Below are 26327 nucleotides of genomic sequence, written 5' to 3'. Positions count from 1 at the left end.
CACTTTGATGCTGATGGGCAAACATCTCGATCTCTTGGAAAAGCTGCTAAAAGTACTCCCTGTAGCTATAGTTAATATACGACATTGTATACACACTGCTAGCCAATTTATTCCAGCCACTTTAACAACGATACCTCGCCTGACAGGCCGCGCAGAATAGCATCAGGAGTCGAGCAATGCGCAAATCATTAGAGGACTCTGAAAGTTGTCTGACACACACTGCAGAGCTCTTTGTCATACAGCCAATTAAGTGACCAAACAAGGAACTTGAAAATCCTCATTAATTTGCCCCTTTCTAAATGCAGGTTAGAATCCTTCTTGTCACAGGCACAACAAGAACACAAGTAAACGCAGCGTAATTCAATTTACTCTCTCTCTCAGAACTTTCTTTCGTTTATTCTTTGTGGAAGTTGGGATCAGCCATGCAAGCAAGAGAGAAGTGGGACAAACAGAATTAATCCACTTTAAATAGTACTGGCTAAGTCCCAGATGCACCTTTTATCTGCTGAGAGCTACTAGGTTAGCAAAGAAAAAAAGAAGTCTCTTCTACTCAGCTCTAAACTTAATGCCTTGAATCCTCTGAGGAAAGCCTTTCATTTTTTGCTTAGTATAGCAATTCAAACAGCCCATGTTACAACAGTGAAGCATTCAGAAAACTTCCAGAAGAACCAGAAGGACAACTCTGACTGCAATCACCTGCCACTATCTGCTGCTTGGAACCTGGCAGTAGCTCAGCTCTGGCATCATTAGTGGCTCCCATGACACCTGCACCCAGAAGCTCTTGTGATCTTCATGAGGCAGGTGGCACCTCCAAAATCTTCACTATTTGCTGTACAGATAAGCCCAGAATTACAGAACAGGGAAAGCAGATTCACAGGACAGCTTAGAGGATGTCAGAAAACAAAGCAGCAAACAGCACTGGGCCAGAAAAACGCCACAAAAGAAATACTCTGCTGCCTCCTTCCACCCTTCCCACAAAGCTGCCACTCAGTCTATCTGTTATAGTCACCAGCCTCCGGCCTTGAAGCCACCAAGACTGGCTTTAAAAAACAAATTAAAAAAAAAATCAAAACACAAAGAAGGGGAATCCTGTGAAGATTTTGTCTTCTGAGAGCTGCATCCCAAATGCAGCACCCAAGATCACATGGGAAGAGGCTGTTGGCTGGGACTGAAGGGAAATTCATTGGCCTCATGAAGTGCCAGAGCTTCACCCCCCGAATCCAAGCAAAGCAAGGAGGTGAGCTCAGATTTTGCAATCAGGTGCACACATGTGATAAAAATGATCTGAACACCCAGATGAGGTATGAGCCTTTATTAAGAGCATGTGATTCCAGCTACTAAATCTTAAAGCAAAATCTTCTAATTTTTTCCCTGTGTTTTAAGTTTTCTGTGTTAATACGGCCTCGCTTATTGCAATATCTGAGTACTCAGCCTTTATTTTTTCTTTACTACCCCATCTCTGTTGCCAGAGGCCAGGGGAATTATACCCATGGCATCTGAAGTTGGGGAAATGAGAAACAGTTAGCCCACGTCACTTGCTGAAGGGGCATGGAAGGAACCTGTGACACCAAAACCAGTTTCACAGCCCCCAAATGACAAATGTTTCATGCTTTCTACATCTCCAATGCTTCAGTTTAAGTAGAAATGCTTTTGGAAAATGAACAAATATCAATTCTGAAAAAAAACCTCCAGAAAATTCATACCAGCTTACGTCACACACCAGCCACCACATGAAGCTATGCTAATCAAATATGTCACCCACTGTGACTCATTCTCCCACACGATGACTTTTCTATTCCTTTCCCAAAATAGAGCGCAAGAACAGTGCACTGTAGAAAGGTGGGCATGAGAGATGTAGATCTCTGCTCTGCAAAAAGCCTCGCGTCGGCTTCAAGCTCTCCTTAGCTCATGGAGCACCCTTCTGAGGCCACTCACTCTATCTTGAATCTTCACCTTGGTCAGCCCAGACTAAGTTGACTCTTAGTATCATGAATTAAAGCCCATGTGGCAAATTCTTAGACACCATCGTGATTGAAAAATCTGCCAGCCATTGTCCAGTCTTTATACTAATACATATTTATTGTACCACTTGTTGGATTCGTTCTTGTTTGATTTTTGAGACAAAAACGATCATTTGCCACATTTGCAACTACAAGAGCAGCAACTGTAACCTCTATCTCCAGTAAATAAAATCCCTGAGCTTTAGTTCAACAAATATTCTGATAGTGCACAAATTAAATCATTATTTGTTTCAATCAGAGAAATGAGATGATAATCTGATATGGCATTCCCAGTCTCATATTTGAGTAAGTCACAAAATTTCCAGATCCATTTTACATACTTATTTATATTTGTTGATTTTGGGCTCAAGAGTACCTCACACTCTAATCGCTACATGGGCTCTACCATGGCTACTGAAATTTGTCAGCCCAAAGAAAACAGAAGAGCTGATTTTAGCAGTTATTATCTTCTCAACCACCCTCCTCCTCCCTAAAATCCACCTTTCTCAATTTTGAAATTTACAGTTGCTGGACATCTCTCATGTAAACTTTGTACTGCAATTTCCTTTGTCTAGGCAGCACAGAACTGAAAGTGAACTTCCAGCTCTGTGAGCCAAATTCAACACGGATGCTTTGCACAATAATGGGATCAGCACAAGGAGATCATGTCAGGAAGGTTGAAAACTCTATTTCTCTGTCATCAGTGGTATATTTCTCAGTGACTTTGCATCTCCCATTGAATTCACAAAGTTCAGGATTTCATCATCTAGGTTTTGTCGAAAAATCTCTGCTTAATCCAGCTCAGACATTTCACTGCCTGGTAACAGGGATATCTCCAGGCACATTTAATTGCTATTACAGACAAACTCTCCCCCACAACATTTTTTGATGACTTTAGCTACAGGATTTTCCAAATGGAAACATCCTGTATGAAAATATGTCCAGATACATTACTTTACCTCCATGTTATACAAAGCAGACCTGGAAAGGTTCAATTAGGTCATCTAATTCATTCTTCAGGCCCTCCATTACAGGACTGCCCTCCTCAATATATTTACTAGCTTTATCCATATTTATATAAACAGCTCAGGCAATGAGCTTTCATCAGTTTTTTTCGTCTACTAAAGAGGTAGACACATGATTAATGTTTAAACACACAAGTAGCCTTTCCAAGTGAAAGGGAGGAAGTCCTTGAAATTAAGGGTAAACTGAAGTTTGTGCAGAATATTCAGGCTTTATTCTACCAATGCCGATCTTTCTGTTGAGTATATTAAACTCACTATTCTCTACTGTTTGAAAGATGACAAAAAGACCAGAAGCATGCATTGACTTTGTAGAGTATGCCTGTGCAGCCAGCAGGAAGGAGAACTATGGGTCAGTTAGCAACCAAGGTGCCCAACAGGATCCTGCGGTCCGTGGTCAAACCATGTTTCCCGTGGAGCCCATAGACAAGACAGCTAGCTTGGGAGTGAGTGTTGCACTATAAACTTTCCTAAATTCCTTCAAATATTAGTTACTTTCTCTGGCATCTTAAGAGAAGTTACTCCAGACGAGGGATGTGTAACCTCATAACTCATCTTTACCTGTTTATGAAAGGGAAAAGGTGACTTTGTTTCATGACCATATCCAAAGGCAAGACAGGCAGCCTCCCAGCACAGAAGGGTACTGTTCTGTCCTGTTTTTAATGTTCTGGAAATCTAAACAATCTAATTCCACACACTAAATGAAATATGCACTCACAAAATAAGGCCAGTATCAACTGTGGCAAGTTGAAATTTGGAGGAAAATTCAGGTATAGAGAACTCCTTCCAGAAAAGTGGGGTTCATTTTTACACCTCTGCATGTTACACATACACATACAAATAATGATCAACCAGCCATAAGTACAACATCAATATTCATAAGCACGAGACAGAAATTGGAAGGTAAAACATTCACATTTCTTAAAGCAGCATTAATTCACCCATAGTATACAAACAGGTTTATATAAAGTCACTGGAGCAAACGCTATAAGGCAAGGTGACAGGATAAATAACATCACCCGAGGCTCCACTCTTGAAAAGTCTGCAAGTAGGTCTTTCTAAAACGCTGGGGCTTGACTTTGTTCATGTAAAACACAATGTAAGTCTACAAAAGTTGGGCCACAGCTGGATGAACTTTATGGGGCATTATGTTCCTAATCCTATATTTAGTTTGCAGCACTTTCCTCCTTCCTACATCCCTCCGCGAGGACACTCTGCATTTCATTACGATCCTACATCCTCCCTCATGCTGAGTGTTGCCATTTCGAATTGTTTCTAAATTTGCAAGTGTAAGAAGGGAAGAAAGAAAACTAAGGAAATGCAGGCGGCAATTATATGAGTGACATGCTGTAAGCAAAACCCAGCCGGTGTGGAGACACTTTTGCGAGCAGGAGTTCTGCATTCTTTACCTGCACACACCCATACTGTGCTGCTTATTCCGATGGCCGGAGGAGTCCTGTCAGATTTCTCCTGTGTTTTTTTTCCCCACTTTCTGACTCAGAGATTTTGCCCCAAATTTTTGTCAAGTCTGAGAGCAACTGGGCAGGTGGGGGAGACGAAGAATGAAACTATTATCCTGTAACCTTAACCTTAGAACTTGCTGCCACAAAGACGGGAATAACCACATTATTCACAAAGACCCACTTCACAGTCATTCAGTCAAACAACTGGACATGTGTATTAAAAACACAAGAAATACCTGGACATAGGCCCTGCAAGAGCGCTCCCTTTTCTGAAGCTGAGTCCATAAAGACAGCAGATTAAAGACAGAATAGAAAAAACAAGTTAGTGACAGAACAAGAGAAAAAAACTTTCGAAGAAAACGCCTATGAAAAAACCACCTCATTTCTCTCTTAAACAGCTCCTGAAAACCAACCAAACCAAAGGAAGCATGCAAGTTAGGCAGCAGTGGAAAGCTGGAAGGACTGGCTCCAGAAATGTGGGTTAGTCCTCTCTCAGTGAAGTAAAGCACAGACTGGCAACTTTGCAAGAGCAGCTGTTAGATGGTAGGAAACACTGAAGTCAAGTAAAGATGCTCATGAGATGACATTTTCCTTACAGCCTGAAGATCACACATGGTATTTCCACACCAAACAAGGATGGAAAGGATGGGGCTGATGAGCATTTACATAAGAGGAGCGTGGGCTCTGCAGTCAGACAGCACTGACGGCACAGTGAGGCAAAACCAAGCTTTGGATGAGCAGGAGCGATTACAGGGGGTAAGATGCATGCCGGACTGCATCCTGACACAGGGTGGACCTGTACGAGCCCATCCTGATGTATCTGCTCAGGTCTCTGACTCAAGGCAAAACCTAGAGCTCTTCAGCTTCACTGCTGTGAGCTTGCTTAAAGCCATCTTAGGCACATGTCGAGTGTGGCAACACATTGCACTGTCGGCGAGAGCGTTGCCTGGGGCTGCCGACAGCGTAAAGGGCCACTGAAGAGGATGTAACAATGAAATGTGAACCTGGTGCAGTATTTCCAGTTGAGGCCATTCTCTCCCCTTTGGATCACTGTATCCTCAGGAATGCATTTGTCAGTCCTCTCATACAGAGTTGTGCTTCCCTTTGTAACTCCTGGGTCCAAAAGCTTTGTATGCTGAAAATCTTTCCCATAAAGCATCCCACCTTTTCCATAGAGAAAAAGGTGTTTAGGATTGCACTTTGACATGCACTTGCATGCCTCCTGTCTGATAACCGCACTTTAACGTGTCACAAAATTCAAACAGGCACTCCTTTACCTCCCTGAGACTTTGCAGGCAGCCTGCAGCAGGGAACTAAAATGGTGAGCCCTGCATCAGGGCAACTACCTGTGCAAAATAAGGCTGCTCAGAGTCACTGGCTTGGCTGGGTTTGTTTTTGCTGATGTGCTTGGGTTGGAAATTGCATATCAATATAGAGATTCGAGGTAACTGGTGCTCTCAACTCACAGCAGTTCTATCCCATTAGTACAGCTGAGAGCCAAATTTGTCCCCAAGAGTTTTGAGGCTCTGAAATAAACAAAATACACCCAGGTATCAAGCAATACCTAATTTCAATTTCTAATTCATCAATTTGTAACAGTAGAAATCTTCCTCTGGGTAAACTTGGCCAGCAAGAAGACTTCACAGAAACAAATGGAGATCAAAGAAAGCCCTGCTGAAAATTACAGAGCTATCCACTCGGGGGTCTTGCCAGTATGCAATAGAACAATTATTACCTTAATTAAGCCTGATCCAGTGGAAAGCATAAAGCTTTTAGGGACAGGAAAGTGGCTCCAGAAAGATGATGGCTTTTAAAAATTCTGATTATGTCAGTTTATTTCAATTCATTATACATCAGCTTGTAAAAAAACCCAAACAACAAAACACCAAAAAAATCCAGTACAAAACAGCACAGGTGATTACTTGCAGATCCCCCACACATTTCCTTTAATGATTAAAAGAATATTTAATGGCTAGTGCTTACTTTATTTCTTCTTTTTGACTAAACAGTACTACACAAAAAAGGCTGCAAATGACTTTTTTTCTTTTTTTTCTTTTTTTTTTTTTTCCCAGAAATACTCTTGATCAGCGAAGGGGAAAATGGAGCAGTAACTCTGCTGCCTTTTGTTTGCCCAATACTACTTCCAAGTTGAATTCATGCATTCTTAAATGAACACAGAGCAGTTGCTCTTCTAAAGAATTAAGTGGGGAATGAGAGCAAGTAAATTACCGAGCCTGTCACTTGGATCACTGACTCGCATCGCTGTTTTGCAGGACTCCACGCTGTCCAGAATTTTAATGCAGAGCGCAATTGATTTGTATGAGCTGCCTGTGCAAAGCTGATGGCACGGGGGGGAAACCTGCAAGGGGGACCCCAGGAATGACAGCGGAGCTGAGGAGCTCTGCCTTGCTGTCTTCCCCTTCCCTTGGTAACTCACACCCGTGCTGTGAAAACAACCCCATCTCATGTACCTGAAACAAATATCGGAAAGTGGGATATAAAAAGATGTGCTTGCAAAACTGTAGTGACAAAACGTTGGCTGTGGCTAGGGCATATTCAGAAGCAAGCAGACTACAACCATGAAACTCGTTAGTAGGTGACATTAATTGCTGGTTTTACCTGATAATTGTCAGACATCACTATCATTTCAAACAAAAAACCATGGTAGGATTATAACAAATAATGTTATGCTGATGTAACAGTTAATACAATTATTACCTATATTGTTATGAAATAGCTGGAAGCAGCACTAATTAAAAGCATCAGGATAACCCAATTCACAGCACATGCAAAGCACATGAGACACAGGATTTCAATTCCCATGCGGCTCTAATCTTAAACAATCCAGAGGTCCTTTGCATTTAAAACACTGTAAGTCTACTATAATAACTTACAAGAAAAAAGACATTGTTACTTCTCTGAAAAGTATTTCTCTTCAGAAGACACACAAGAAATTTCAGGCTTAGCTGGGATCATTTATTCAACTCATAACCTTGGGATCAAGTTCTATTCTCAGTTACAGATGCCAGCTACATAGCTGAGAACAAAATTCAGTATATTATTTCAATTGAGTGGCCAATATAACCATGTGCTCACAGCCACAGGGTTCAGCTGCAATTTGTTGTGATGATCAGGCCTGCACAATTCACCATCTGAATCCTTTATAAGACCTATCCCACGTGTGTATGTGAGATTCAGTGATGAAGGCAGCCTCGGATCAAGGAAAACCTCAACTTTAAATGTATTCCTACAGATCCCGCAGCCTCTATTTCTCCCCACAACTGGCAATTTCTATCACCTTTGGTATATACCAATTCCATGTAATTCTGGAAATGGCAAAAGGATTAATAACTCTTCTCAAACAGCGGGCACAGAAACCACACTGTCATCATGCAGTAAGGTGCTTTTGGGTTAAGTCACGGATCATCACTAATATTAAACTATCCTGAAATCCTTAAGTGTAAATATGTGCCTTTGGAAAACATATCTCCAGTGTAAAGAAATGTTTCTGTCTGCTTTTGTTTATATCCATGCATAATAGCGTTAATATGAGCTTCACATCAGCATTCTGTAACAATGCAAGATAAAAAAAGCAAAATCCAGACTCTCCCTGTCTCTTGGGGTGTTAAATATTCAGATTTTCTGGATCATATTACCTGGCATTTCACAGACAGATTCAGTGTTGGAAACACTGGACAAAATTCTGGTCTCATTCACACTGGCACAAGTCCAAAATAATTGCCATGGCATCACTTGAGATATTTTCACACTGAGCTACGAGAGCTGAGACGACAATGAAGTACCTAGAGTTCATATACCTACACATCTAAGGGTATACATTTCCCAGCACCAATAGTACACTTGGCATTTACAACTGTTTCGTTTCTCAGCAGAATAAAATAGACTGTAAACGAAAAACTGCCAGGTACTCTTGTTGACTATGAAAGAATCACTGCCCTAAAATGGCAGTCATTCCGAAAACCCCTTTATAATAGTTCCCCAGGGAGAGCCAAACCCTTTTTCAGTCTCCTGTCCCTTCCCGAGGTCTTTTATTTTTACCTTATTTAAGCTGCGTGCAGCACTGTCCTTCCCGCCCGGAGTCAGGTTTCGGAGCTGCACGTCAAGCAAGTTCACCAGCTGGACCATGGCGGACACAGAGTACGCGATGTCACCAGCGTACAAGTGGTTTTTTGTGTGCTCTGCAAGCTCCCGGGCAATGTTGGCAGCCATCTCCCCGGACTTCATCTGCAATAGAGAAAGCAGAGGAAAAAGTTATCTCCAGGTGTTACTGTGACGTTACTCCAGTCCTTTCCAGCTCCACAGTGTTAAGTCAACTCACCGCACGAAGAAGAGAAGAACAGAAGAAGTTCCCAAGAAGATCAAGGCTTGATCATGTACAAGGTTTGAGCATGGTTTAAATGCAAGTGTTTTTTCCAGCTACATGTCACCACGCTGGCTTCAACGTGATTTCTGATCTCACAGGGCACTGCTGGAATTGAGGGGCATTTGCTTTTTGGCACTGCAGCAGACACAACCAATGATGGCATTGTTTTGCATGGAATGCCCATGCTACGGAGGGCTTCAGTTAGCTTGACCTATTGCCTTATCTATGCAACTTGAAAGAAAACCCACAACAAACCAAGTAACTAGTCTTCCCTGTTGAGAATGAGTGGTTTCTGATTTTAGAAGGTTATCTGGCAGTGATGTTTTTTGTTAGAACTCTGGCGCAAAAAAACCCTTACTTTTAAAAGGAAGAAAACTAGGTGACGCAATCCAGGTGAAGAAGAGAAAAAAAAATCACAAATCTCATCATGTGGATTTAATAACGAGGCGCTAATTTACCACACAGCATTTGCACACAGAAGATGGGCTCCTTACCACCACTAGCCACTTACCAGCACTAGCTCCTTACCACCACTGTTATGAGGCTGGTGATTCCCAGCACACAGAAGCATGCTAACTCAGGAGCAAAAGGCTTAAGGCTTCAAGCAGAGGCCTGCTGGGAGGGAAAACAAGTAGGCTTTTCGGATGAATCTTCTATTAAAAGACTTCTCTTGTGTAGTTGAACCATAAAACTCAGGAATCACCTCCAGCAAAATTCAGTGTGAATTATTTGGGAAACTCTTGCTTTCCCCCTGTGGCTTTCCCCCTCTTTCTTGCTCTCTTTTGTTCTCCCTACACCTGGTGCCTCTTTTCTCTTCCATGTCATGGAGATAGGGGATAGAGCAGCTGGTCCCATCTCCTTTCTACGAGCAGCTCACTATAAAAATACTGTAGCAGGTTGCTGCTCTTTTCTTTGTTATATACCATTCCATGATTTGGAATGCATATCTATAGGGAATGTGCCATGGATAAGGAGAAACTACGTAGGATGACATTTAAATGAAGCTTCCATTTCTCCGTCGGGCTCAATGACCAACTCTGATGGGTTCTTCATATGAAATTTCTAATTGTGTTATCTTCCAACAGTCAGAGATCAGATATTTCTCTTGTTCCCTCAATTTCTGGTGCTTATTATAAAAGTGAGTTTGGCTGAGCTTCTACCTCTCTGTAAATCAATTAGCCGAGTTATAAATGAATAACTTACTTCCATCAATTTGACAGCAACAGCTCATCTGACTTAATGAAATCTAACTGAAGATGTTCATATGCTCATCTTCAGAGAATTAAAGCATATGATGATACAGATAAGATAAATAAAGGAGATAATGTGTTGTTCTTCCCATTAGAGCAATGATAACATATATTCAAAAACTGAATTATTTCATCCTTGCTACACATAAGGCTAATGCCATAGAAACCAGATCCTATTCTCACAGCTGCCTGCCCTCTTAAGCAGCTGAAGAAAGCCACACATCACCGTAAAAGCTGAATTTTGACCCCTTCTGCCGGCATCCAGAACTTTAAAGAATGACTGCATCAAATCCCTTTACATAAAGAAATCAATTTCAACATTTTCCTGCAGTTCATCGCTAAAGCTTAGCATGTATCATGACACATAGTGTTTCTGTAAGCCTTGCAGAAAACTGCAGAAATGCATTTTTTGCTACAGATACATTAAAAAAAAAACCCTAGTACCCAATATTTGATGCATACATTTTCTCTTGGGCCATGCACCTATGCAAACTGCATACTCTGAACAAATTGCTCAGCTGCTACAAAGGCAAACCCAAAGTTTTCCTTTCCCATAATAAGTATCTTGTTGCAATCAATTGCTGGCTGCGGTTATTCCTACCTGTCTGCAAAAGTGGTGTGGGTTGAGCACTGATAAATCCTTTTCCTTTTTCTTGGGACTCATCCTAAAAACTGCACACCTGAGAAATTCTAGTGTGACCAAATAAACACGCCAACAATGACAACAATGGAAAACGGACCTATTAAATCTCAAAATCTGCAAACTCCTAGAGCATAGAAGTATTTACACAAAGTCATTTCACGTACCCAGGTTTCCTGAAAACACAGAGACGTGCCATTCCCTTGTGACAATGTGTCTGTATCACAAGTGATGAAGCTACTTCTTAGCACAGACACTCATTTCCAAATCTATTCATTGCCATCCAGAAAAAGCAGGTATGAGTCCCTAGAGCAGTGCTGAGTCACTCCTTCCACCGTGCTTGTGTGCATAATGCAAGGGGCATCCAAAACAACGGTCATTTGACATGTTACCGTTAATATTTTTCAAGTCTGTATCACTATCTCGTGTATTCTTATGACTGACAAGATTGTGAAAAAACAGATGTTGGAGAGGGCGTATTTTCCTGCCTGTTTCATATATGCCAAAGAACAGAAGCAAGGACCTTTGTCTTGAAAGCCTAACAACGACCCTTCTGCAGCATCACTTGGTGTTTCAGTCCTACCTTTCTCAAAGGGAACTGACTGCACAAAAGAACAATAGAATAAGAATGAAAGAAATTTCAGGAAAGAAGTATTTAAGGAGGAAAATTCAGAAGAAATAAGAAGATGCTGGGAAGGGAGTCAATGTGCTGAAACTCCAGTGGTCATAAAAGCAAAAATATTCTCCTGCAGCCTGAGGCTGACCAATATGAAAAAAAAAAAAAAAAGACAGAATGAAAGACTGGACCAGGATTTTTAAAAACAGCCTGTTTCAGAGGCTTGGAGCTGAGCTTCCCTTCCCAGGAAGGACCCACAACTGCAAGCTGTAGTGAGGAGAAGATATTTTCAGGGAAGTCACACACCACGCCAAGGACACTACTGATGAAAGCAAGAGGTAAAACAAACAGGCTGAGACTGAACGTATGACCTCATGATCAGGACGATGTAATGTATCTAAAGCTGACCTTTTGGCTTCCTTTTACTGCTCAACTCTAGAAATAACCCAGGTAGCAGTGCATAATTCAATCGCACTGGCAAGTTTATTCTCCTGCTATGTTATGAGGGCATGGTAGGCACCAACAATAAAGTTAAAGTAAATGTCAGGAGGCCAATGAATTGCTGAAGTGGGCATTTGTTCTGATCTTCCATCAAGCACAATAACTCTAATGGAAGCTAATAGAGGATTGTAAAACCTAATACCATGATGCAAGCAGGCAAACACTCAATGTATGGTCTGGGAACAGCAGGAGAAAGAAAAGAAGCAAGTACCTCATTTACTTCACTAGAGAAACATGAAAGCAGGCCCAGCATTTCCCTATTATCCTCTCTGGCTCAGCTGAAATCTCTCCAGGGGACCTATCACCCTTCTTCCTGAGCAGCTTGGACCCAGCACGTGACACAAGAGGAGATTTTTGGGAGACAAAGTTGTGCTGCAGCTGCTGTGGGATGGGTGCCCAAGGAGGACCCAAGAGCTGGGGACACAGAAGAGCTGAGCAGCAGGGTGCGACCACTCACTGTCCTCATGGCACGGCTGGCTTACTGCTTGCTTTAGCCACCCCTACAGCAGCAAGAAGAGGAGCTGGTTTGGGTTAGAGGAGGAAGGCTCCTTTTTCAGCTTTCAAGAAGAGCTGGAGAAAATCTGCAAGCTTAGGGCAGGGAAGTGTCCTGTCCATAGCAGGGATGTGAGAAAACAGTGCTTGATTTATGGATAAATCAGTCTCAATCTCTAAGTGAAGTGATGACTTCCAAGCCTCTTGCTTGGGCAGGGAAACCAAGCGGCTATCAGTTATTTCGTAAGTAATTTATAATTGTGTTTGCTTTAAGGACCCGAGTGAATGCAAACCACAACACAAGCCTCTAAGCAAGCCTGGCAGAGCTTTCCCCTCAAAAGTGACTCCTGGAAAGTCTTTATGTTTTGTAGCAACTCTTCACAGAGGTTGGGCCACATATCCCAAGATCCCAGTGGACCTGCTGGGCATTTCTGAAAAACCTGGCTCTTCAATTTTAGCCTGCTTTGAAAGCATGTAACAAATTAAATGGGGCTCATCTGTTACGCAAATGATGGCTGGGGTTTCAAATAAAATAAGCTTAACCTTGACGGAGATTTCATCAGCGCAGGCTATTATTTCCCTCTGCTAATGGCTAACGGCCTAGCCATCTTCACTGAGCAGCAAGAGGTCTCTCAGCTGCCTGGGTGAATTATGGCTAGAGTAAGTAATATTAACCCCTCCAGGATAAGTACGTGGGTCATAAAACAAGAGCTGCACAGCTGCTAATGCCAGCAAAGGCAGTCTTTATTAATCAGCTAGCTGAGCGTATGGCAGGAGAGTTGCCGACCCTCCCACGTGGGACAGAAGGACCATGGGCTTTGTAATGCTCGTGCCATGTCACAGCAGCCCCACATTAATCGATGTCTTCCTTGATCCATGGGGAGGGACAAGTATAAATACAGATGAAGTGAGATAGGGATGATCAGGAGTGTGTGCGCAAGCGACTTGCAGGTTGTCGAGCCTCAGTTAAACTGGGGGACAGGGAGGAGAGAGACGAAGAGTCTTGCCTGTAGGGTCACCCCATCCCGTTCATCAGCAAGCACAGGCTCTCTGGAGCGCAGCGTTGCTCCCGCGCAGCAGCACAGTCAGCTCGCAACGCTGGGACTCGCTCTCTCTGGCTAAAGGAGCAAATAAACCCCCACAAACTGCAGTAATAAGGATTCAGCCCACAGACTCTGTGGCGTAAACACACATCTGGTCTCTGTTTGTAATGAAATCAGCTGAAAGCACCACTGTGCATTAATAACAAAAATGTTCAACATATTGCTACCAAATAAGCTCTGCTTGTCTTGAACTTCTATTGTCACATGTTAATGCACTTTTAACACTGATAAATGATGAAGTGCTACAAAACATTCATCAAGGGGCTTATGAGTCAAAAGATACGCATTACTGCGGCATTGTTTTCTATTCCATCGGCTCTTTTACAATTTGGGCAGAAGTTAAAACCAGAAAGTCAGAAGTGCAATGCAAACACTTCACGTTGAGCCCGCCTTTCTTTGGTAAAGACTTCTCAACTACAGAGTTTATCCTGTGCTTGCATGGCATGAGAAAATCCTTGGGGATGCCTGAAAAAGCTTCCTTTTGCAATAAGCCAGTATTTTCCATATGTTTACTGATGTCTTCTTCCTGCTTCCTCCTTTGCTGGCCACAAACAAAAACTGTCATTCACTCTAGCTTAATTCCACTCTCCAGTCTCTCTGCTTTGCCTTTCCCTCACCATTTTGCCTTAATTTCCATTAGACTTTTAGTCTTGCTTTCTCTTTGCAATTCCTGGCTACTATGCATGAATTATCCTTTATGGATAACTGTCGGTCACTTTGGGATCCCTATTGTGAAAACAACCAGGGAGCCCAGGAAGGTCAGTGCATAGACACGGTGTGGTCAGCACAAGGGAAGGGTTTTACCTTCTGAGTGATGTGGTTGATCCAGGGAGAAGAACAGTTACTGAGATCAGGTCCTTGGGGCTCCCAGATTCCATCTGGTGCAAGACACCGGAAAGTTGCAACACCTGGAAGAGGAAAGCCGCCTTGTTTAGTGTTATCGGTTGCATTTTGCCCACAGGATCCCATATCACAATGACAGACACCTCATGCAAAGCCTAGGAGCTTGTTCGTGACTGGGACCTTGGTAGGACGCTTTCGTGTCATCTCAGTGTCTTAGTCTCCCATCATCTTAGTGCTTAAAGGCCCTAAGACATAACAGACCCATGAGGGGGTGTTATCTCCACTTTGCCAGATGGAGACTGCAGACAGAGGGCTTAGCCTTAGGCCAGGCAGGAAAGCTGCCGGGGACTAAGAAATCGAAGTCAGATCTCAAACGTCAAGCTGGCCCCTCCTGTACTCTGCCCCACCCCTCGCACCCTGGGATCAGGCCCTGCTCCTCGACTACCTTGCTGCTTTACAAAGAATTTATTGCTCTGAACTATCACTCAACCACTTGAGTGGGAACACACAGAAGTTTAAATGTTACGAACACCATGATCTAATGTTGAGCCAACCATCAAGAGGGACTTTAGAAGAGAGTTTTGTTCGGCGAGGGCCACCCAGATCCCTGCTGCAAAAGACAGCAAAGCACCTCAGGCCCTTCCATGCAAAGAGAAATGTATCTGAAATGATGCAGTTAAAGATCTTTACAAAGTAAGAAAGCCACTACATGCAGATTAAAGGCTCTGCATCCTATAAAGTGCTCTGCCCTGCAGAGCCAAACTTTTCAGCAGAGGAGTGAATTACAGGCTAGGTCCGATGGCAGTGCTGATTAAAACCAGTGAGAGTTTGCTCATGTCTTCAAAGGGAGTTGGAAGAGGCCCACTGTTAATACACCACAGCTCTTAAAAAGTTGCATGAATCACTGAAGTTGGAGATGGGAAAGGCTTATTGCCATCCCGTATCAACAAGTTGGGTTGGTCTTTTTTTTCTCCTTAGCTATTTTCAGCCAGTCCTCAGCTCTCGTGCTTAGAAAAGGGCTCCCTGCATCTAGCCTTCATTTTCCTTTTCTATCATTTCTTTCCTTTTCACAGCTTCAGTTCAGAATATGTTTTCCCCTTTCTAGGAACCACGTGATACTTCTTGCATTAATTTTACCAACTGGGGCTGGGAAAGACAGCAAAAACCTTCTTTACCTATTCTCACTGCTGACATTTTTCCATGCCCCTCATAATTTAACATATATTTTATCAGTCTGACCTCAACAAATTCAAGAGAGAATTGGTATTCGTATACACAGCTGTGAATGGCTCTCCAGGGCAATGGAGCAGAGAATTAACAGAGTCTCCTCTGCAAGCCAGATTCCTCCAGCCCTTATTTTCAGGCAATTTCCTCCACCTTCTGATTTCTTCTTGGCAAGTGTGTTCTCAGGGGTGGACACTAAGAGTAGCTTGAAAAATAAATACTTTTAGAAAACTGCATTTGTTAAAACACAGTAAACTGGAACATAAGCCAAAACCCATTCTTCATTTGATCGTGTTTTAAGTTGGACAGAAAATTTCCAAAAAGTAAGTTTTTGGAAGTAAACAGTTGCAGGGAGGAGTAGAAGAAAAGGAGCAAAATCAAAAAAACCACACCAACTATAAACTATTTTGAAAGATCTGGCTTTGATTTCTCCCCTGCTTTCCCTGCTGATCATAGTGGAGGCCGGCTGCAGTTTGAAAAATCACTCGGGCCGGTTCAGGAGAGCAATCTGGGAATACCTGTGCTTCAAAATGCAGGCCACAGACTTTGAAATGCAAACTGTGCAGCACAAAGCTGCGAAAGTTTTGTTCCTCTCCACTACTCCCCTGTTCCCCCAAACAAGCAAAGCATCAGCCATCAACATATCAGTCCGTGAGCCCAGGTGCTACAAAAATAAAGGCAAAACCAGTGATAACAGGCCAATCGCACGTAACTTCTGGAGGCAGAGGCTCTTACAGCACCTCAAGCTCAACCCCACAAGGTCATTAGCTCATACTCTCCTTCAGCCAGAGCTTGGGATGACAGAGATTCTGCACAATGTGCTCATTTTTGGTCCCAGCCAGCTGCTTGCCACACCTCACCAAGGCAATGCAGACTGGACAGAAGGCATCAACCACGTGTGCCACACGGGCCCGTGGGCAACCTGGTTGCACACTCATAATGTCCCATGGGCAAATGGAGATGGCCCGCTGTGTCCTCCCACCCCTCAACTCACCTATCGAGCCCATAGGACACGGTTGCTTCGCCATCTGGCCCTGCCGCGTGCGAGACCACATAATATCGCGGGCTTCCACAGGGTCGCAGCTCTCTGCGCCAGCTGGCGGCAGCTGGGAGGAGGCGGGCGGGAGGTGTGTGGTCATTTCATCAGGGACATCAGCCATGGGTGACGGCGTGCTGGTGCTCCTGTTCCTCCTGCCCGAGGCCGAGGTGGTGGTGGGGCGGCCGGTGCTGCTGGTGGCCACCCGTGGCGTGGTGCTGGCAGTGGTGCTCCCCGGGCCCAGAGCCCCTGATGTTGATACTCCTGAAACAAAGGCAGAGCTAATTAAAGAGAGGAAGGAAAAAAGCCTAGGTCCTGAGGACGTCCCCTCTGCTGACTGGAGAGGCCTGTGGGGTGTAGTCGGAGCCACAGCCAACGCAAGGCTTGCTGCACAGCCACCTTTCAGAGAGAGAGAAGCTGAAGCACAAAGCAGTAGAAGCACACAGAGGGGTAATGACCACTGGAGCACAACTGATTTTCCAAAGGCACTAGCATCTGATGAAACTAAAGCTGCACTTTATGCCCTCACCATTTTTCTTCCTGGCATTTTAATGTAAAAATCTTATTTCCCATCTTTCAGGGAACACCTAGCACAGAAGTGCTTTTAATTTTTTAGTGTTGCAGAAGACCCAGCTGGTTTGGACAGAAAAACATTTTCCATGGTGTAATAATGAAATAAAAAAAATACACCACAAATCCATCCCCAAAACAGCAATGCACAGAGGAACGTAGGCAAGGCTGTTCTCCAGAGCAAGCTGTTAACTTTCTCTCAGGTTCATGCCTTGCTGCTTCATCCCAGCAGCAGTGCCTGGCCCCTCGAGCTGCAGCCCACGTGGCAGATGCAAAGCTGCATGTCAGCCCAGCTGAATCATCCAGAGTTTAATGCTCAACAGGCTATTCAATTTAAAACCTGCAATGAGTGGTCGAGCAGAAAGAGGTGGGGAACCTGCTTTTGAAATGTGTTAAGCCATGCTACATCCTGCAATAGCTGTTGTAGGTACTGCCTGTGGTGAATACCGAGGGATGCCCATCTTATATTTCTCCTATTTAGACCAAGGTGCTTGCACAGACTGGAGCTTGACCTGAAATCTCAGGTGGGGAAACTGAGGCAGACTGCCTCCACTTGCTCCTCCAATGCCCTTGCCGTGCCACCTACAGTTTGTCATGAGGCCTGCTTCTCCCATCTTCTTCACCTCTCCCAAAGATAAGCACCTTCTGCTTCTCTCAACATAACACTTTTACTCCAATTAATTGCCAGTTACTCACAGTTGTGCCCTCAGTCTGTGCCAGGGGAAACACTGGGCTGACTGGGAAAGGCAAGTAAGGAGGCCATATGAATGGGCTTGTCTGCTTCTTCTCTGATACCATTCTCTCTTTAATTCCCGTACCACAACATCTTCCCACCATCCCACCTCTTCCAGTATCCAAAAATCCTTCAGAGTCACAGTTGCTCCATATCCAACAATACAAATTGGAGTTTCTAAACTAAAGCCAGCCACGTGTGAACTCCAGCCTAGCCAGAAATTAAAGTCAAGTGTGAGAATCACCTTTTCACCCAAAGCAGCAGCCTCTTAACTACCCAGCTCTGCGAGCAGGCTTAGCTTGCAAGCTCCTGAGAGCAGAGACTGTCCTCTCCTCTATGTACAGTGAAGGAAACCACACTCACTATTTGTACAATATTAGTTATTAATGTATAATGATATCGCTCTCACTGGAATTCACTCAAGTCAACTATTTTCAAGCACAGAAATGCCTGCCTTTAGTGTAAAATGGGAGTTTTTTTCATTCTGAAAGGTTATTTTGTTATTTAAGTAATTTAAACCCACGGTGGTGTAAGCAATTCTCCTGCCCCAGAGTAATCAATAACATAGCAGTCGAAGCACATACTTGCTCTTGTTTTAGGCAATTTTACTCCAGACCTGAGACACCTTCTGCTTAAACTTTAAAACTCAGCAGCATCATAAACATAATTTTTTGAAGGATCAGTATTTTTTAAGAAAAGGTTCAGTTTAAAAATTCCAGTTCTACCATCCCTCAGAAAGCAGGATGATCTTCTCTCTCAGACTCCAAAAAGGCAAGCAATAGCACAACAGGCACTAAGCCACATGAATACCAGATTTTCCAGCCCGCTCATGCCATCTCCCTTCCGCTACAAGTCCCAAGTTTGAACAAACTCCAAAAAATACAATACAAAATCCTACAGACACTGGCAGATTTCTTCAAGTTTCTGCTCAAATTTGTGCTTGACCACCAAGCAATGATTTTCCACCTCATGTTATAGGGAGGATTAAAATTTGTAGAGGACTTGGGCGAATATTATCTGCATTCACTACAGCAGGTCTTGTAATCAGTACATATTTTATTTCTTCATAATAACAATTAGCCCAGCAGATAACAACCTTCAGGGATTTTCCCATTTACTTATGCAATAACGAGTTATTTTCCATTTGCAGAATGACCTATGCCGTGCACTACTGGCGCAGAGGTACCAAGCAGGTATCACAGATGCAGTTTCAAAGCCAAAAGCAGCAAACTCCTCTTAAAATCATTCCTACAGTCATTTGTGAGCAAATAGAAACGTATACTGAATGCCCAGAAGCTCTCCTTGATCCACACTCAGCGGTCCTGCATTTTTAAGCCTAATTTTCATCGACAATCATTGAATATCTCATGGTGTGTTGTTTTTGGAATAGGTCTGGCAGGTTTACTGTAGCAGCTAGGCACAGGGGATTTAATGGCATTTTCCTTTAGTCATAAAAAAATGAGTTGTTTTATCTTTCATAAACTCCTTGGCACTAATGTCAAAATCTCTTTGAGGGCTTGTCCTTCCAACTTTTTTCTTGCTCAGTTGAGCTTTCCTGCTGCTTTTAAAAATAAACACCTCTGCCTCTTACACAGGACAAATTATAAGATATAAAAGGGCTGCCTTGAAGTGGCCTAACGGAGTGAGATGGATGGGGTACCACTGAACTCAGTTCAAAGGTCTGATCATTCAACGAGTCAAGTTGGTAATGAGCTCCAGCGAACATGATCACCATGCTAACACCACCCCATCTCCCCAGCCCCAGGCAGCACCGCTTGCTGATTTTGCTCACACAACAGTGTTCTTTAAAACAAAGTTAATTGGTAAGAAGGGAAAGAACAAGAGATCAAGATCATTTACATATAAATGATTCTCAAATCCAAGCAAAACCATGAAGAGGCTGCAACCTGTGCAAAATTACCTAAATCCTACAGCACAGAACAGAGATCAAACCTCCAGATTAACTCAGGCTGCCAATAAACTGCGAATTTTTAACTTGGGGAAAAGCAGCATTGCAGCACTGCTTTAACACAAGGATTCTTCAGATAAAACTTCATAACATAATCTTTGCTCACAGCCAAGCACTAGCCTTTAAAAATCATCAACACTGTTACAACTAGAAATGTATAATCTTCATTATTTTACTTTGCAGCTTGTTTTTACCATGCATTGCTATATCAAGAGTTTAAAGACTCAGTTTTTAATTCCAGGCTTCAAATCCAAGACTTTGCAGATTTTGATTCCACAAGGCACAGCAGTGGGATAAGTATCTTCACAGGGCTCCCCAGAAACACCCCAAAGTGATACTTCATCTTTTTTCCCAGCTCTATCCAGAGAGCTGGCACTAACAGCAGAAAGACTACGTTTTGCCATCATCCATGCTAGAGCTGCAATCATAAAAAGCCACCAAAACATTTCCAGTCGCCACAGGGGAGTAACCACAACTCCCAGAGGAGCCTCTCTACAGTCAAAGAATCACTGAATCACAGAATTGTTGAGGCTGGAAAAGACCTCTGAGATCATCAAGCCCAGCCTGTGACCAAATATCATCACATCAGCCAGACCAGGGCACTAAGTGCCACATCCAGCCTCTCCTTAAACACCTCCAGGGACGGTGACTCCACCACTTCCCTGGGCAGGGCATCCCAGTGCCTGAGCACCCTCTCCGTGAGGAAGCGTTTCCTGAGATCCAACCTAAACCTCCCCTGACGCAGTTTCAGGCCGTGCCCTCTCGTCCTGTCACTGGTGGCCCGGGAGAAGAGCCCGACTCCCACCTGACTACAAGCTCCCTTCAGGTAGTTGTAGAGAGTGAGAAGGTCCCCCCTGAGTCTCCTCTTCTCCAGGCTAAACACCCCCAGCTCCCTCAGCCTCTCCTCACAGGACTTCCCCTCCAGTCCCTTCCCCAGCCTCGTTGCTCTCCTCGGGATCCGCTCCAGCCCCTCAGTGTCTTTCTTGCAGTGAGGGGCCCAGCCCTGCACACAGGGCTCGAGGGGAGGCCTCACCAGGGCTGAGCACAGGGGCAGAATCACATCCCTGCTCCTGCTGGCCACACTGTTCCTGACACAAGCCAGGATGCCATTGGCCTTCTGGGCCACCTGGGCACACTACTCATAGGGAAAAATCTTAAATATATACAGGTCTCTCTCTTTTTTTTTTTCTCCTTCTTTTTCCCTTTCCTGGTCTAACATGACAAGTACACAACTGCCACCAGGAAAATTCAGCAATTCCATGTACATGTCATCTTATCCATTCTGCTCACCTCTACGTGGTCTACATGGGAGACTGCTTTTCCAGAAGACTCTGAGTAGTGTTTCCCTATCACAAAAGTGGCTTTGGCTGCAAGCATGGCTATTTGTGATCACTTTTTCTTTTTTTTTTTTCCTTTTGGCAACTAAGTAGCCAGCCTTTGACTGGGTGTACTCAACAGCTGAAAATAGTTTTTTAAGAGATGTCATGTGTTTTCTGCCCCAGGAAAGAAGATAACTGGATGCCCCTTGAGGAGAGATTTCAGACAAGATTTCCTAGGTGAGGTTCACTGGCTTTTACTAGGTAACAGACCACAGGAGACATTCATTAAGCTGTCCCACGGGGGTTGCAATCCAAATCCTGATGGCTCTGTGCTATGAGCCAGCACTCACTCACTCCATCAGAAGGGGAGGCTGCACTCCAAATTTCATGCATAAAGTCCAAGCAAACCACGGCGAATTCATTCTCCGGCTTTCCCGGACCTGACGCCTGCTCCTTGCACTGCAGCTGGTACAATGCTCAAGCAACTGAAGCACAACTAATCTGAGGGGTTCAATATCTTCATGAGGATGCAGCAATCCAAGCGCCGCCTTGAGCACGTCCAGGCTGCGCTCACAATTATTTACGCACATCGCTAAGTCGTGCTAAGACAAGCGGAGCGTTGCTGGTTCCTGAAAAGCTGTAAGAAACACAAAACCTGAAGGTCCCTCCCTCCCGCTCTGCTAGTTTTGCCCTTTTCATATCTGGCAACCACATCCTTTGTTTACAGCATCCCCTTTTATATTTTCTTCTAGCCCAAGTTGTATTTACGTAGCAAATAAGAAGATTTAGGCACATCTTAAAAGAAGCAGCACATAAAAAACCCCCAGACCTAATACAACTGGAGGATTGTATCACAGCTATTTTTCTCTTCCCTGTCATATAAATGCATCTCATGGGAACTAGTTTTCTACAGGCATTTTCAAGTGCATTTCAGAATGTTTTCTGAAACTCCTTAGAAAAACAATATTTGAAAACAAATATATTTCCATTTTCTGTGGGACACTTTTTACCAAACTTCCTGTAAGGTGGCAGAAAAAGATGACTGAAGTCAAGGAGCTCCTAGATTGAGTCTTGCATAGCTGATATCACACTTAAGAGCTGCATAAGCATCAACCTAGTTGTTAACACACGGTTAGACTGCAACGTTATACCAAGTTCACACTGCAAATGACATCACCCCACAAAACCACCTTGTGTTGAATGTCTGCTAGAAGACAAAAAGCCGCATGCCAGTGCCATCCAGGAGCCGTGGGCCGGAGAATCAACAAGGTGAGATTAACCCCTAAATTATCTACAGCTCTTTCCATGTGTTGAAAGAAATTGATTTATTTTTACTGCAGGCTAAGGCCAAGAAGGCCTCACATCAAACATCTGAGCAGCTCTCCCTTGTGTTCACACATGCCATTATTTGGAGAAGCTGAGCCAGAAACCTGCGTGAACATGAAAGTTGACACATTGCTTTTGGAGGGGGTGCAGTTGTGCTTTTTGTTGTTGTAGCTTTATTGACTGAGACTGACAAAAACCTTGCAAAAACCATTGGTGGGAAGAGATTAGATATGCAATGGCCCCAGAGTGTTCAGCATGGCACGCTGTCTTCAACAGCACAACTGCGTATAGTCCTGCATCTGGGAAAAGTCCTAGGAAGTATGATACATAGCTCTTCTTCTTCCTCCCTCTTGCCTAATGTCTGAAACAGCAAAGAAGGAGGATGCTGCATCTGAAAGAAGAGAGGTGCATTCCCTTGCGGACTGCTGCCAAACGGAAAAACCCTTTCTGGATTCTTTCTTTTCTACCTCTTCCAGTAGAGGATCAGTTTTTGTGCCCGCGGCTACTCTGCCCACATGTGGCTATTCTGCCGGGCCTGGGCAGCTGCTGAGATGGAAATGGGCCAGATGTTGAGTTCCCATACTACGGGGAAATGTACAGCTGTGGTCCAAGACATGGTGCAAACTCAGCTGTTTCAATGCACTTCAAGCTGGAATCACTTAACATGCTGGACTTTTTCCTCTGAATCTCAGTTTGAGCATTAAACAATAAAGAATGAGAGCCGGAGTGTGCAAAATCATCACAACAGGCTCAAATCCAGTCAATCTGCACCAACTCTTCTTTTCTCACTGCACCACAACTCTCAGCAAGACAATTAATACATTCAAAGCAGCCACCACATGGGACCAATTTCAAACAGGCAAAAATATGCCCACCAAAGCCCTTTTGAATTAAAACTTTGCATTTCTGACAATGATCAACCGTTCATTACACGTGCCAGATTGCTATGGACAGACTATTTTATCAAAAACATTCTAGCCATTATTGCAAACTTCTAGGTCTCGCCTGACCGTAAACAGCAGCCTGGCTGGGTTGGTTTTTTTTTTGGTGAAATATCAACTTCCATGATTTTGTGGGATTGTTTTGTTTGTTCATGTGAGCACTTAATATTTTTTCTGGATCCCAATGGTTCTCAGTGTCAGGTCCCCAACTTAGTTGTCATTTGAATAAAAGAAGATAATTTCTTCTTTTCCTCTCTGGCCCATTCTTCTCTATGAAATTACTAGCTCCCACTTAAAATGTGTAACTTCAAAGACATCAGACAATGTTTTTTAACTGTCGTTGGCACAGGGTTACAGCACATTGGTGTATCTAGCAACACCAGGAAATTAATTGGCATAGCAGCACATGAGCGTGAGCTGTTGTCTTCACTATGGTCCTCTTCTATCAGTTCCTAAAATCTTAGCTTTGTTTTCCTACTCAGGACCTCTACCAAATCCACCTTTGTGAACCTCTCTTACCCTTCAGCGCCCATCCAACGAGGGCATTAATGTCGTATTGCTCTCTCCAGATTTTGCAGTTGATTCTGAGTGATCAGGCAAAAAATTAACTGGACCATCGTGTACAAGATATGAAAATTGAGCATTTTTTAAAACGTCATGCTGTAATGCTTTTAGAAATGCAGATGAACTATGCCCATAGGAGGCCTGGTAAACAGGAAAAGATTACAGAAGATTTGATCTAATAGACAGTAGATCAGGATTTATTATAAATGGACTAATCTAATAGGTTTGAGAGTTCAGTTCCAGGGCTATTTTTAGGCAATCTAGCTTCAAATTGCTCTAGTTCTCAAAAATACTGTCAGATGTGGTTGCAGTTATTTTGAATTTCTGGATTTGATCATATAAAGTCTGACTTCTATTTTTTTTCAATCCACATGTTATTTCACATGGGGGGCAAAAAAAAAGCATACAATCTCTTTTTAAGGGCACACCAGCTGCATATTATTACTGAATGTATAGAGTGAACTTCTAACCTCCTAAACAATCTCTGTCCCCTGGCGTGATTCACATCCATCAGAGCCAGCGGTGCAGATCTTATGCACTGTCTTCCAACCTGAATCCTTCAAACTTTATTAAAGAGAAGCCCAGTAGGAATTCCCCAGTATCCCATTGTTAGAGAAATCACTTTTGATTTCAATAACAGGTGCTGTCAGTTTTTCATTCAGACCATGAGCACTATGCTCACAGCTTCAAGAGATTTACTGGAGGCTGAGATGGCGAGGTTTGGGTTTGGTTTTTTTTTAACCTTTTAATTAAACTATGTATGTATTTTATCCATGCAAGCTGAAACATACCTTTTAGATTCTATGCAGAACAAGCACATGCGTAGCTGCTAAGAGGGAAAACCAAATTTTCCTGTCCGTTTCGCAACAGATGTAGCTTTATCTAATGTGTGTTTCCTGCCTTTTACCTGCACTTCTGCATCTTTAAACGAACAACTTGAGTACATTCTGCAGAGGCAGTGCCAGATGGAGCCAGTCCTTCTGCAGCAGTTCTCCACCTCTGTATTTCTGGCGAGCAGAAGCAAGTGCAGTGGCCACAAAATGACTATTCATGCCCTAGCATTATCTGATATAACCAACCAATGTGATGAGTCCTTCTGAGGGCCTTATACCACTACTTGAAACATTCCTTCAGTTGCAAGCTACAAACACAACTTTAGCAAGAGAAAACTATCATCTGCAAATAGTCGCAGTTCATCTGTGTGTGTAATATCTCCAATCAAGATGTTAGTCGGCAAGATGGCCAATTGCATTCGGATAAATGCCTTGGCCTCTTTTAAACATATCATAATCTGCCTGTGAAATGGCTGGATGGTTGCTTTCCAATTTGTGAAATGGTTCAAGTGCTGTAAATAAAAAAGAAATTGGACAGCTTTCAAAAGGACAGATTAGACTTTTCAATTCTCAGTGATTCAGTGCTTCCAAGCTACACTGCTGTGATCTTCGTATTAATATTTAAAGCCTGATCGTGTTACGCTGTTATCTTGAGAAAGAGGGCAGAGTACAACCAAACCCGAAGAGACAGCCCACTGGAACTACAAGAAATCAGCTCCCTGGCCCCGAAACACTGACGCGTGCAAGAGGTGCAGGGAAAGAGGTGGGTGAAAAGCCGCCCGGCCCTGCTTCCTCCTGTCTGGTTTGGGAGATTAAAATTGCAAAGGCTGCTTTTTGCATTTGCTAGGCATCTCCCTCTTACACTGTGTGCACTGTCCCTCAATCTCAGCTGCTCCAAAGCTTGGGCTTTGAGGTCTCTCCCAGTTCCTTGTACCATTGCTGGGCTTTCAAATCAGCGCTGATGTCCAGTGTTTTAAGTGCAAATACACTTTCTGGGTGGGCTGGTCAGCTGAAACCAAAGAGAGGAGAGGGAATAAAACACAAAATATCAAAAGTGTAGTTAGGGTTGATTATATCCTTCTTTCTCTAACTCATGTTAAGCTTGACTCCATTAGCATGCAGGTCATACTGCATTCCCAGACATGAATCGGAGACCTGAAAGCAGGGCCTGCTCTCTCTACAGTAGATGTTATATCCACGCTGTACTTTTAGCATCCTCTAGAGCAACAGGAATAAAAAACCTGCCAGCAAAAACTCATCTTTTGTCTTTTACTAGATCCATCTATTTTCTCCTGTCGCTACAACCCACTGGTTATTTCAAACCTGATTCAAAACCCCAAATTCTTCTCCAAAGCCGCCAAAGTGATTTCTCTCTACAAGGCAGTTGCTCCACTCAGTCTCTGACTGCATTGGTTTCTAAGTTATTTATTTACTCTTATTTATTCCTGCCTCTGTGAGAAAACCAGCCTGAACTATGGAGAGAGCTGACCACTGAAAC

The 26327-nt window shown here is 43.4% G+C and overlaps 1 protein-coding gene across 1 annotated transcript in view; it reads right to left on the bottom strand.

Moving 5' to 3' along the window:
* Window positions 1-26327, bottom strand: part of LPHN3 (latrophilin 3) — a gene marked incomplete at its 5' end in the record, with an annotated part of 163802 nt that overhangs the window by 32664 nt on the left and 104811 nt on the right. The window contains 4 exons of the mRNA XM_009874567.1: window positions 4722-4760; window positions 8545-8730; window positions 14276-14379; window positions 16533-16838. Coding sequence (XP_009872869.1) covers window positions 4722-4760; window positions 8545-8730; window positions 14276-14379; window positions 16533-16838 — 635 coding nt within the window. The remainder of the gene's footprint in view (window positions 1-4721; window positions 4761-8544; window positions 8731-14275; window positions 14380-16532; window positions 16839-26327) is intronic.

Source organism: Apaloderma vittatum, unplaced genomic scaffold, assembly GCF_000703405.1.
Source record: "Apaloderma vittatum isolate BGI_N311 unplaced genomic scaffold, ASM70340v1 scaffold23058, whole genome shotgun sequence".
Classification (NCBI taxonomy): Eukaryota; Metazoa; Chordata; class Aves; order Trogoniformes; family Trogonidae; genus Apaloderma; species Apaloderma vittatum.
The sequence above is the reverse complement of the archived record's forward strand: the minus strand, read 5'-3'. Positions and strand labels throughout refer to the sequence as shown.